At 33.3% G+C, this 14,438-nt stretch overlaps 1 protein-coding gene across 1 annotated transcript in view; it reads left to right on the top strand.

Moving 5' to 3' along the window:
* LOC115211254 (ATP-dependent translocase ABCB1-like) overlaps positions 1–14,438 on the top strand; it is a 146,444-nt gene that overhangs the window by 43,544 nt on the left and 88,462 nt on the right. The window contains exons 9-10 of the mRNA XM_029780102.2: positions 10,820–10,933; positions 14,071–14,181. Coding sequence (XP_029635962.1) covers positions 10,820–10,933; positions 14,071–14,181 — 225 coding nt within the window. The remainder of the gene's footprint in view (positions 1–10,819; positions 10,934–14,070; positions 14,182–14,438) is intronic.

Genomic DNA, 14,438 nt, shown 5'->3' on the forward strand with positions numbered 1-14,438 from the left:
TGCCACAGAAACCAACCACCGAAAGGAAATGGGATGGACCACGCATCACCTGCCCCAAAACGGAGGTACGCAGATGTGGTGCGTACCACAAACCACCAACGTGTTGTTGAAAGGGCAGCTGCTGAGCAGGAATCTTTTTTGTGCATGGCACAAAAGATTGTACAGCAGCTAACCTGGCTCCATCAGGCTCAGGCTCGCAGATGGAACTGCCCACAGTTCACAAGACCGCCACAGGACAAAAGTCCCGTTCCTGAGAGACTTTGTCGCATGCAATCAAGCCTTATGCATAGCACTCACAGAAACGCATCTGAAACCGGACATAGCAGATGCGGAATTACACATACCACAGTATGTTGTACTACGGACCGACAGGAAAGAAAGGAGTCATGGAGGAGTTGCTATGTACATCCGTGGGGACCTCACACCCCAGGTCCTTTTGTCATACTCAAACTCGGTGTGTGCACACTAATTGTACACATAAGGCACTTTGATGTAGTTGTGTGTGCTACATATCGCCCTCCAGATGCCCCAAGTCATATGGGCAAGTTTGAGGACTGCCTTTTAAAAATAGAAGAAGTTCTAATCACATTAGAACAACACATAAGTGTACTTCTCATGGGAGACTTCAATCTACCCAATGTCAGATGGCCCGAGGGCCTTTCTCTCCCAGGAATGACAAGATGTGAACGAGGACAGGCGAGGTCCCTCCTGAACCTCATCAACACCCTGTACATGGAGCAAGTAATACTCCAACCAACCAGAGCAGGTAACACACTGGATCTCTGCTTCACAAATAATATGGATCTCATCCATAATGTGAAAGTGACACCGACACTACTCTCGGATCACAACATGGTAGAGCTGACCATGTACGGGCCAAAAGAGAGCACGGACATGCAGCCTACAAGAAACCCTCAGAATCTTTCCAGCTTGAACTTCAATAAGGCAAACTGGAAACAAATTGAGAAAGAGATCCTCAAACAAAACTGGCCTGAATGTCTCTCCTCGCCGGACATCGACATGATACTTCAACAATTCATGTCTGTAATGCAAGCCATATGCTACAATGTGTCCCAGAGAGAAAGGCCACTGTACACAAGGACAAAATCCCCAGAGAGAGGAAAAATTTAATGAGACGGCGTACAAAAATTTCAAATCGCCTAACAAACAAATTGAAAGCAGTGAAAAGTCCCGCCTGAAAATAAAACTGTTGAAATTGAAAATTGTCTGCAACTCTCCCATGAGAAGGAAGAGCAGACAAAGAAGCCTGGGCTATAGACAACATAAAAACTACCCCAGAGCTTTCTACAGGTATGCCAAAGAAACAGCTACGGTGCACTGTAGGATAGGCCACTCCTTGAAAAGGATGGCACACTCACAGGAAAACCAATGAGGGTAAGTGAAATACTGAATGAACAATTCAAGAGTGTTTTCACCTCACCCTTGGGCATTTCCAAATCAGCAATCCAACTGACTTCTTTACCACTGCAGATATAGAATCAGAGGCGGCGACGATAAATTACATCGATATAAAGGAAGACGATGTAATAAAGGCTATAGATGAAATGAAAACAGACTCAGCTATTGGCCCGATGGATTCCCGGCAATCCTCCTAAAAGTATGTAAGAGAGTCCTAGCAAGACCACTGCAGTTCCTCTTTCAGAGCTTCCTTGCAGCTGGCAAACTTCCAAGAAAACTGAAGGAAGGTAAAATATGCCCTATTCATAAAGGAGGTAGCAGAGCGGAGGCCAAGAACTACAGACCTATCTCTCTGACCTCACACATCAGCAAGGTCATGGAACGAATAGTCAGAAGGAAACTAATCACCTTCCTTGAAGAAAATGACTTGCTGCCTGACACCCAACATGGTTTCCGACCAGGAAGAAGCTGCTTAACTCAGCTCCTGCAGCACTATGACTGGGTGCTGAAACAACTGCTCAACCACTCAAATGTGGAAGTCATATATCTCGACTTCGCAAAGGCCTTCGATAAAGTCGATCATGGAATGATATGTCACAAACTGCGTGATCTTGGCATAGTTGGAAAATTGGGAGAATGGCTTCATGACTTTCTGAAGAATAGAAGTCAGGTGGTAGCAGCCAATGGGGCCACTTCCATTAGCACGCAAATTGTGAGCGGTGTTCCACAGGGCACTGTTTTGGGACCACTACTGTTCATAATGGCCCTCTCAGACATGCCCTCAGCCACGCGGAGAGCCACGATCACAAGTTATGCAGATGATACAAAAGTTTCACAGGCAATACAGAACCCTGAAGACACTAAGCACCTGCAATGTGAGCTGGACGAAATATACAAGTGGGCTGAAAAGAATAGCATGCAGTTCAATGCTGAAAAGTTTCAAGCTTTATACTATCAGCATGCAAAACTGAATGCAATACCCAATGAATACACTGGACCCGGAGGGATTGCAATCCCAGAGGCACAATCAGTGCGTGACCTGGGTATTCACATGAGTGATGACGCGACCTTTCATGTGCATGTTGCTAAACTGACAATGAAATGCAGACGGCTGGCTGGATGGATTCTTAGAACCTTTAGAACAAGAGAACAAGAAACCATGATGGTCCTCTGGAAGACACTTGTCCTAAGCCACTTTGACTATTGCTCTCAGCTATGGTCACCATCCAGTGTCAAGTTTATCACAGAACTTGAGGCGATCCAACGAAGCTACACGAAGAAGATAGCCTCTGTGCAGCAATACGAGCTACTGGGAGAGACTCAAGAGATTAAAGCTCTATTCCCTGGAGCGTAGGCGAGAAGATATGCCATAATATATATCTGGAAGATCCTGGAAGGTCTTGTCCCAGACTTTGGCACCGAGAGTCACACAAACGCCAGAACCGGACGCCACTGCGTAGTACCAAGGACTCCAAATTTGCCATCAAGATGTAGGACAAGATATTGTGTTAGCCTGGGCTTCAGAGGCCCACGGCTCTTCAATGTCCTCCCGAAGAACCTGAGGGACCTGCATGGTGTAGATGCGGATGTCTTAAAGTAGGACTGGATCTCTTCCTGTCAGGTGTCCCGGATGAACCAACTTCACGGCAGGAGGTGCAGATGAGGGCAGCTACATCGAACTCTCTCATGCATCAGATGACGTTTGCTAAAAGCATCCGCGAGGTAAACCGTGTAGCAAACCAAATGGCGGTGCCCCAGCATGGCCACAGCTCATTAGCTGAAACTGGAAAAATCAAATCAAAATCATATATATATATATATATATATATACAATATTTATATTATTCATATATATATATATATATAATATATATACATATATATATATATATATAGATATAATATATATATAATATATATTATATATATATATATATATCTATTATGTATATTTATATTTCTTCATATATATATATATATATACATATATTTAATATTATTCATATATATATATATATATATATAATATATATTTATATTATTCATATATATATATATATATATATATCTATATATATATACATATATTTATTTATTCATATATATATATATATATTTATATTATTCATATATATACATATCTATATATATATATATATATATATATATATACATATATTTATATTATTCATATATATATATATATATATATATATACATATATTATATTATTCATACATATATATATATATATATATATATATATATATATATATATATATATATATATATATATATATATTATATATATAGAATACATATATATATTATTCATATATATACATATATTTATATTATCATATATATATTATATATATATATATCTATTTATATTATTCATATATACATATATATATAATATATTATATACATATATTTATATTATTCATATATATATTTATATTATTCATATATATACATATATTATATATATACATATATTTATATTATTCATATATATATATATATATATATATATATATATATATATATATATATACATATATTTATATTATTCATACACACATATATATATAATATATATATAGATATATATATATATTATATATATATATATATACATATATTTATATTATTCTATATATACATTATTTATATTATTCATATATATACATATATTTATATTATTTCTTATGAAAGAGACAGGATAAGCGGTCTGGTCTTGGTAAAGATAGCAGTTGGAAAGATGGCTTCCTTCTGATCACGTGTGAGTGACGAGAGAGTCGAGGAGGAGGAGGAGGAGGAGTAAGAGAGAGGGAACGGTGAAGGGGAGAGGAGAAGACAGTGGAGCCAGTGAAAGATTGGATGTGTTTATCCCTATTTTCCTTGTATTGGATTTAATTTTAAATATTACTTGTATATCCCTTCTCTCTCTCTCTCTCTCTCTCATCTATATGTATATATATATATATATATGTATATATGTGTATATATGTATATATATGTATATATGTGTATATATGTATATATGTATATATATGTATATATATGTATATATATGTATATATGTGTATATATGTATATATGTATATATATGTATATATATGTATATATATGTATATATGTATATATATGTATATATATATATGTATATATATATACATGTATATATATTTCATATATCAAGCTTAAGCATGTTTATTTGCATCCCTGTGTACACATGTATTATATGCATATGTATATATATATATATCTACATATTTTTATATTATTCATATATATATATATATATAATATAATATATATATATATATTTATATTCTATATATATAATATATGCATATATTTATATTATTCTATATATATATATATATATATATATATATATATATATTTATATTATTCATATATATATATATATATATGCATATATTGATATATTCATATATATATATATATACATATATTTATATATATACATATATTTATATATATATATATACATATATTTATATTATTCATATATATATATATATATATATATATATATATAATATATATACATATATTTATATTATTCATATATATATATACATATATTTCTATTATTCATATATATTATATATATATATATATAATATATATATTATATATATCATACATATATATATATATATATAACATATATATATATATATTTATATTATTCATTATATATATATATATATACATATATTATATTATTCATATATATATATAACATATTTTATATTATTCATATATGTATATATATACATATATTTATATTATTCATATATATATATATATATATATAATACATATATTTATATTATTCATATATATATATCTATATATACATATATTTATATTATTCATATATATATATATATACATATATTTATATTATTCATATAATATATATATATTACATATATTTATATTATTCATATATATTATATATAATATATATTATATATATATATATATATATACTCATATATATATATATATATATATATATATACATATATTTATATATTCATATATATATATATAGAGAGAGAGAGAGAGAGAGAGCGAGAGTGAGGAGAGAGAGATAAAGAAAAAGAGAAGCAAAAAGTCAGGGGAGTAAAACCGAAACTTTATTAATAAAATATTCAGATGAACACTCGCGTATGAGCATACAGATATTTATATGTTTACAAAATAAATAAATTTACAGGGAGTACAAAAAATACCGAAAGCTAAGGGAAAAAGTCATGATATTTTAAGTCCGATAGCTGTTTCTGGGGCCTCAGAATTACATAATAGTTGTACTGTTCATAACTGGCTGATGCAGCGTGGAAAAAATTCGAGGATACGCAATCAGTAGAGGTTTCATATAAACATTACCGTAATACCGGCCTCCTTCGTCACGGTAGAAAGATCGGCAAATAGTAAAGACTTTGAGCGTAAGTTCAAATCATTTGAGCATTACTACGTGTGTTCTATGTTGAATATCTCTGGATCTCATTTGCAAACTATCTATATGTGCACACACACGCATACATACACACGCACACACAAACACACACACACACATATAAAGTATGGAGGTTTAGTTCACAGGTGATTTACTAGGGTTCCAAGATTATAGCCGAGACGGTAGTTATGGAGCCATTGCAGATTTCCGATACAGTGGATATATAATTATTAAACAGGACAACAAATATTAAGGCAAAGGCAAACATCTCAAGTCGTATACAATATTATTCTTTGAAGGGATTCAAAATCTAACAGCTGTTTCTGGGATATCCCCGAGTGTGGGATATTCTGTCATTAGATATATAGGGAAAAAATAGGGAAAATGAGAATGGTATATATTAATGAGATGACGACAAGGGAAGGGGGTAAAAGAATAAGGAGATGGAAAGAAAGAAGAAAAAGAAGCATAAAAATTCATAGTTCAACTTTCTGAAGTTATAGTAACAAGAGCATGAGTCCTTTGGTGCAATCCTGCGTAAATCCATGAGTGTAAGTCCTTAGGTGCAATCCTTTGTTGATCCATGTGGGTTAAAATCCTGATATAGTAGACATCCCGAGAAAAAAGACGCGAACATATCAACGTTCAATAACAGAAAGGTAGCGGAGGTGGCTGTGCGTATATATATATATAAAATTATTGAAGTATCATTTTAAGATAAAATGTATTAAGGTGTCACTAGTTAAGTTCTCAAATTGGAACGTTGCCCAAAGATCTTGGAAGAGATGTTTAAGGACATAAAGTGAACCAAAAGAGCAGTTATATATTAGAAAATAAGAGAGAATAGAACAAGTATATTTGGAATAGTCACAACAAGGAGTATATTAACATATAGAATCGTATGATTAGAATAGGAATGTACAATAGAGAATAAGATGTATAAAAATTCTTATGATCGTTTCACGATTATGTAACTTATCTGAATGAAATCGAAATGATAATCATATTGAAGCTGCATAACCATTCTTCAGAGATATAAAAGGAAGAAAACCGTTCTTAAATTTTAGCCGTGTTTATAAGAGTTAGTTAATTCATAGTGGTATAGTTATGAGTCATACGAATTCTGTATAAATTTCCAAATAGTAATCCGACACAATTAATAAAAATAATTGTTCCCTATTAATATTTTTTCAGTCAGAAACAATATATTCAGTAGATACTACCTGCCCGCTAAATAAATGTTTCGGTTTTACTCCCCTGACTTTTGAACTTTCACTCTTCCAATGAATTTACATTTAGACACTTTCTATAAATTTATTCTCCACTAAGTCATCTATTTAACAATAATTATATTTGCATAAAATAGCATATATTCTCATACTTTTTATATCTATTGTTAATATTTTTGGAATTTTTCTGGAGTTGGACGTGTTTTTTTCCACCGTGAGTTAAATTGTTAATACTGTTGTCTTAACTGTTTTGCGTTTAGCGACATTTTGTTTTGATGCCTACAGCGGCTTTGTTGACGCTTTCCCCCCCTTGTTTGAAGGTGAATGTTGCCTGGCTGTTACCCGCCATCCTGTTACAGGCCAAACGTGGAACGTGGAATTGGCAAGGACATGGTCTGGAAATAATAATCCAGGCCGCCCAGGGGACTTGGAGAAGATGGCGGAAACCATCACAGTAGGTGAAGAAGTGAAACTGAGAGTCGTGGAGGAGGGCAGGATGCCCCCGATGTTTTAAATGTGGCCAAAAAGGCCACATAAAGCAAAATGCTCTCCGTCTGGCTTAAAGGTACCAACACAGGAAGTCTTGCGACGCCGTGTGATGCGGTAGTGCGCGAGTAGGAGCCGGATAAGGAGGAAGAGAGGCAGAAGAAAAAAAAGAATGGAATATACAGGCCAAGAAGAGGAAAAGAGGAAAAAAGAACTGAAGCGAAACCCCGTCCTACTCCATTCTAACAAACGGTTAAGAAAAGAAAATTTAAAAAATGAACTTCCCTGTGTCGGTGGACGTGTCGGGGTGTGAGGGATTTCTCGAGCAGTCCGGATGTACCCTTGTGAGTGATGAAGAATGGAATAGACTGATAGGAAAGTATGGGACAGAGATTACGGACTTGAATATGGAAATCGATACAAGTAGCCACCAACCCTGGGCTTTTCGTAACCTTTATTTCGGAAACGATTAACTGATGATAATGTTATGAATTCATTGTTTTGTAAACGTGTTAAAAAGTTTAAATGAAGTCGCTCGGATTGTGGGGTCGAGCGACCTTCGTTTCATCTATCCATTCTTTTTCACAATATCTTGTTTCATTCGATTTTTGCCCCCACTTGTGCTGTCCTTGTATTGCCCCTTATGGGCAATAAAGAATTCGTATCAACTGTTAACATTTACAATTATTATGAAAAAATTATACTGGATTACAACAATGAAAATCTCTCAAAACTGTCGGATTACTATTTGGAAATTTATACAGAATTTGTATGACTCATATCTATACCATTATGAATTAACTAACTCTTATAAACACGGCTAACATTTAAGAACGGTTTTCTTCCTTTTATATCTCTGAAAAATGGTTATGCAGCTTCAATATGATTATCATTTCGATTTCATTCAGATAAAATACATAATTATGAAATGATTGTAAGAATTTTTATACATCTTCTTATACTCTATTATACATTCCTATTCTAGTCATTTACGTGGTTATGCAATTCTATATGTTAATATACTTCTGTAACTATTCCAAATATACTTATTCCATTCTCTCTTATATTCTAATATATATATATGTATATATATATTTAAAATCTTAGGGAATAATAAGTATTCCAGGTTATCAGGACATTTACTATTTTACACTTTACTAATGTAATGTAAACAGTATCATTTATAATATTATTACAAATTTGGTATTTTACCAATAGAACTGCAACTCCTATTTCAGGATAACTTTATTGTATGGAATATACATAGAGAGTTATATCCAATAAAATAAATTAAGCAGTTAAAAAACCTACTATAAAATACAATAAAATTATTTGAAAATATATATAACTCACCTGTTATTAGTCTGTGGAGAAAGAAGGTATTTCTGATCAATGATACATGTGTTTCTGCGCTGGTGGGATGTTTATCAAGGCTATACTTAATACATAAATCCACAAGTGCTTCCTAAGGCTATTTATCTTATTGTTATTATTATTAACGGATCAAAGTTAAAATACATAGAAGTCATATTAAATAGAAAAATAAGAATATGAATAAAAATATTTAAAAAATATATAAATTACAAATGTATTTTTAAAAGTAAAAAAATAAAAAATAGATTAAACACCTAAATTACAATACCGATATATATAGAAAGTGCTAAACCTAAGGAAATCCTCAACGATCATATTATAAACACATCAAATCCTACAACCTCTCTGTATAAAAATTATGGGAATTGATAATTTAGTGCAAAGTTTACCCCATCTATACAAGTATAAATTACCATTTTTTTATGTCAAACGTAAGTTAATTGTATTTAAAAAGTTTATTTAGTTAAAACCACTATTAAATAGAAGTAAATGTTTGAGTTCGAAATAAGGAATTATTGTGGAAAAAGAAGAGATAGGTAATATTGAGGGAAATAAGAGAATGAACGTAGAAGTAAAATATAAAACATTGTAGTTGCAGTTCCATTATTCGAATAAAGTGATGTATAGAAGTGGCAAAATAGCTTCATGTACATGGTATGTAAGTTCCAGTAGTAGTTCATGTTTAGTCATTTCTAAGTATGGAGCCGTAGATTCTGTGTTACTCATTCGAAGGGTTTTTTTTGGTGTGAATGAAAATTTGAGAATGTATTGGTAGTATTTGTGGATAGATGGTGGGGGTGAGATGTGTATGATTAGAATGAGGAGATAGGTCAAAATGAAGACAGGAAGAGAAAATGAGAGGAAGGAAGAAAAAAGAAAAAGGGCAAACAAATAATAAAAAGAGAGAAAAGAAGAGAGAAAAAATGAAAAGAGTGAAAAAAGGGAAGAAAAGTGAAGAAAGAGTGAAAGAAGTGAGAAAAGGAGTGTTAGTTGGTGGTCAAGATACTGTGAGGGGTAGATAGGAGAGGAGTGGGGGAGGGGTGGATAGGAAGAGATGAGAAGGTAAGGAGTGAATAAGTTTAAGATATGTGAGTAGGGGTGATATGATAAGGCTGTATCAAGGGATGGCTAGAGGTAAGGTATGGGTAGGGTGATACCAAAGTGAGTAGTGGTTTTAGTAGTGAAATTTAAAGTAGAACGAAGAATACAAGGATGCCAAATTTCTATAAATAGACGTATGTGATAGGTTAGTGTGATAGGTAAGGATCAGAGAGGAGGAAAGAAGGTGTAATGACACACGTACGCGCACACATACGTATATATATATATATATATATATATTATATATATATATATATATATATATATATATATATACATGTGCGCAATGCGTATATACATATATACACACGGATATACATATACATATACATAAACGTGCATGCTCACGCGCATCCATAATGTATGTATGCGCACGCATATACGTGTATGGAAGTCAACAAGAAGTAGTACGGTTGGACAATCCATACTTCTTGACTACAATTTCTTCAATTTTATATTTATATATATATATATGTGTGTGTGTATACAGATATTATACACACATACATACATATATATGCACACGTGCACACACAGAGAGACACACACACACATATATATATAGAAAGAGAAAGGGAGAGAGAGAGAGAGAGAGAGAGAGAGAGAGAGAGAGAGAGAGAGAGAGAGAGAGAGAGAGAGAGAGCCTGCGAAAAATTAAAGTAAGTTGGTGAAGTTATTTCTATTGATGTTATGATTTACTTTTCAGGCTTTCTTCTCCGTTGTTACTGGAGGTCTCAGTCTTGGCCAAGCAGGTCCTGCCATTCAAAGTATTTCAGAAGCTCAATCAGCAGCTTTCGAGGTTTTCAATGTTTTGGATACGGTAAGCAGAATGTTTTAAAGCAAAGAATCTCTCACTTTTATAATTTGTATCGTCGTGGTATGCAAGAACATTGTTGCATTTTTGGCAAACTGAATTTACAACTCGATTTTGATTCGACACACTAGCATCTTTGATTAATAATATCTTTAAATAATGACTTCAGTGAAGGCGCATGACCTAGGGATTAATGTTAGTGGTTAAGTGGCTTACAATTATAAGGTCATGAATTCGACACTCGGTGGCGCTTTGTCTTGGAGCAAGACACTTCATTTCACGGTGCTTCTGTTTACTTACCTGGCAAAAATGAGTAGTACCTGTATTTTAAAGGGCTATCCCTGTCGCGCGGAATCTCCCAGAGAACTACGTTAAGGGTACGTGTGTGTATCTGTGGATTGCTCAGTTACTTGAACGTTAATTTCATGAGCTGTTCCGTTGATCGGGTCAACTGGAACCCACGTCGCCTGAAGGAAATAATAATTTCACAGGCTGTCTCAATATTGTTTCTTATATACGCTTGTTAACTTTCTTAATGTGATATCGCGTTGTAAAGTGATGAAGTAGCGAAGGGGTAATAAAAGAAATATACAAAGCTATTTAAATTCAAAACTTACCATTTCATTTAAACAATTGATAAATAGGGTTGATTGGAAATACTACTTTATCTGCTCCATATGTCTAAATTTTCAAACATTAATAAGTTGTAATTATCGGTATCGTCTATGATCTGGGTTAGCAGTTTGGGTTACACGTAGAGGAGGGCAGATGAACACGGAAAGTATGCTTAAGATGGTGTCGAACCAGCATTTTTAAGGAGCAGTTGTCGTTATAATGATGATAGGAAAGATGACAGACAATATCGTGTCGAAGAATGTTTGTATCCTTCGATACCCTTTAATATATTTATAAACAAGCAGATATCGCCCTTGCTTCTCATGAACCTAGAAATACGTGTGGTTAATGCTCGTGAGTAAAATATGTTACGTACATTATTTACATTTGACGGATATTTGTCCTCATCTTGTTTGTTGTTAACACAACGTTTCGGCTGATATATCCTCCAGCCTTCTTCAGGTGTCTTAGGAAATTTCGAACCTGGGTTCTCATTCCGAAGGTATTTTTCAATGTTATTATTATTATTATCTTTAAGGTCACTGCCTAGAATCGAACTCGGAATCTTGGGGTTAGTAGCCCGCGCTCTTAATCACTACGCCCACTGGCATATGGCGTAGTGGTTAAGAGCGCGGGCCACTAACACAAAGATTCCGAGTTCGATTCGAGGCACTGACCTGAATAACAACAACAACAACAACAACATTGAAAAATACCTTAGGAATGAGAACACCGGTTCGAAATTTCCCCAAGACACCTGATGAAGGCTGGAGGGTATATCAGCCGAAATGTTGTGTTAACAACAAACAAGATGAGGACAAATATCCGTCAAATGTAAATAATGTACATAATTCCTCATCTCTTAAATATAGAAAATATGTTACAATTATAAAGAGGATCCTAATCTTAAAACAAGTTTTAGGTTGATGATATCATTTGAGGTAATCATTATGGTATGTATTTGTACAGTGAGATTTTAGTTACTCATGATCAAAGTGATGTTATATATTTTCCAATTAATGAGTAGTGTTTGCGTTCAGGGCAGTTAAATGTCAGTAGTTATAGAAACTCTATTATTGAAAGTATATGTGTAGACAGGAAAATTCTATTGTTGGTGTTACTTCTGATAATCGGAGGTTTTTTTTTTGTGAGATAATATAGATAATTTAATAGCGTCAACTGATTTTGTAGGCACCGCTAGATATGAAATAATGTTTGGTTGTGTTTTGGAAGTATGAAATTCAAAGAACAAAAGGAAAAGAAATCAATGCATTTATCTAACAGAATAGATTGATATATTAAATAAATCCTGCTGGTTTTTAATTAGCAATTTACTAGCATTCTACAGATGTCAGATTTAAATTGTTGGATCTATTTCATCTCCAAATTGCTTTTCAAAGTCATCTATTGATGCAGGAGCACTAAATCAGTGGTTCTCAACCACTTTTTTTTTTACCTATAGACCCCTTTGATTTTTATTTTACTTGGGTGGACTCTCACATTTAATTTTTAATAAAACCCTATTGTATTTTTATAATTAAACATTATTAGGAATTGTATAAAAATATTAAAATAATGTATTGTAAAAGTGTAACCAGAAAATGTTTGCAACATAATTTTATATGGTCCCAGGTTGAGATTTAGACTCCGGCTCTAAATTAACCAATTCTATCATTTAGCCGATTTATTTTACATACAGCAAAGACGAAATTAAGAAGATATATAGTGTTTCAAAACTGTTCTTAATGGAATATAGATATTAGTTTCATTTAATCTTAGTTTATTCACAATAGGAAGGTAATTCAATCGGAAAAGGCTTAAACTAAATATTCCTTCAGATACCTAAATTTGGCGATTTATCTAATTTGTGACAGTATCTAGAAGCGTCTTAGAAGAAAGAAAAAATATTAACACCTACGAGTTATGTTCAATCTTGCGTTATATGAGTATTTTCTAAAGATTTGAAAAAAGACTTCTCTTTCGTTATAAAATATCTTATCTTATAGAAACACTTGAAAAATATAGCAGAGTACCAACTGTGTAATACGAATAGATATTACATGGAACTTCTATTTTAAAATGCTCAGTACAGGTGCAGGTGTAGCTGTGTGGTAAGAAGCTTGCTTCTCAATCACATGATTCTGGGTTCAGTGCGTGACACTTAGGGAAAGCGTCTTCTTCTATAGCCTTGGATCGACCAAAGCCTGAGAGGATTTGGTAGACGGAAAATGAAAGCCCATCGTGTATGTATATATATATATGTAAATGTGTGTGTGTGTATGTGTGTTCCCACAACTTAGCGGTTCGGCAAAAGAACTGATAGAACATGTACTAGGCTTTAAAAAGTACTGGAGTCGATTCATTCGACTAAAACTTCTTCAATGCGATGCCCCAGCATGGCCATAGTCTAATGACTGAAACAAAAATAAAAGATTATAGAAAAAGATAAATGCGTAAAAATTTCCATCTAAAATAAAGTTAAAATAATCTTTTCTTGCTCTTAAACTAATCCTTTCTCAACTTTTCAGGAACCTTCTATTGATAATTTATCAAAACGTGGTTCATCAGCGGAAAACATCAACGGTAATATTATCTTCAAAGAGGTTTACTTCAATTATCCTTCACGACCTGATGTTCCCGTAAGTATGCAATGTAACACCCGTTACCTATTTCTCTATCTTCGACGCCCGTTACTTATTTTTCTATCTTCGCACCCATTGCTTATTTCACTATCTTCGATCGCATTGTTTACATACGAAACGTCGTAACTTTCAGTGCTGGTTCTGATTTCTGTAGAAAGAGTGGCTGTATGCTAAGTAGCTTGCTTACCAACCACATGGTTCCGGGTTCAGTCCCACTGCGTGGCACCTTGGGCAAGTGTCTTCTATTATAGCCT

This window comes from Octopus sinensis, linkage group LG1 (genome assembly GCF_006345805.1).
Source record: "Octopus sinensis linkage group LG1, ASM634580v1, whole genome shotgun sequence".
In the NCBI taxonomy this organism is placed as follows: Eukaryota; Metazoa; Mollusca; class Cephalopoda; order Octopoda; family Octopodidae; genus Octopus; species Octopus sinensis.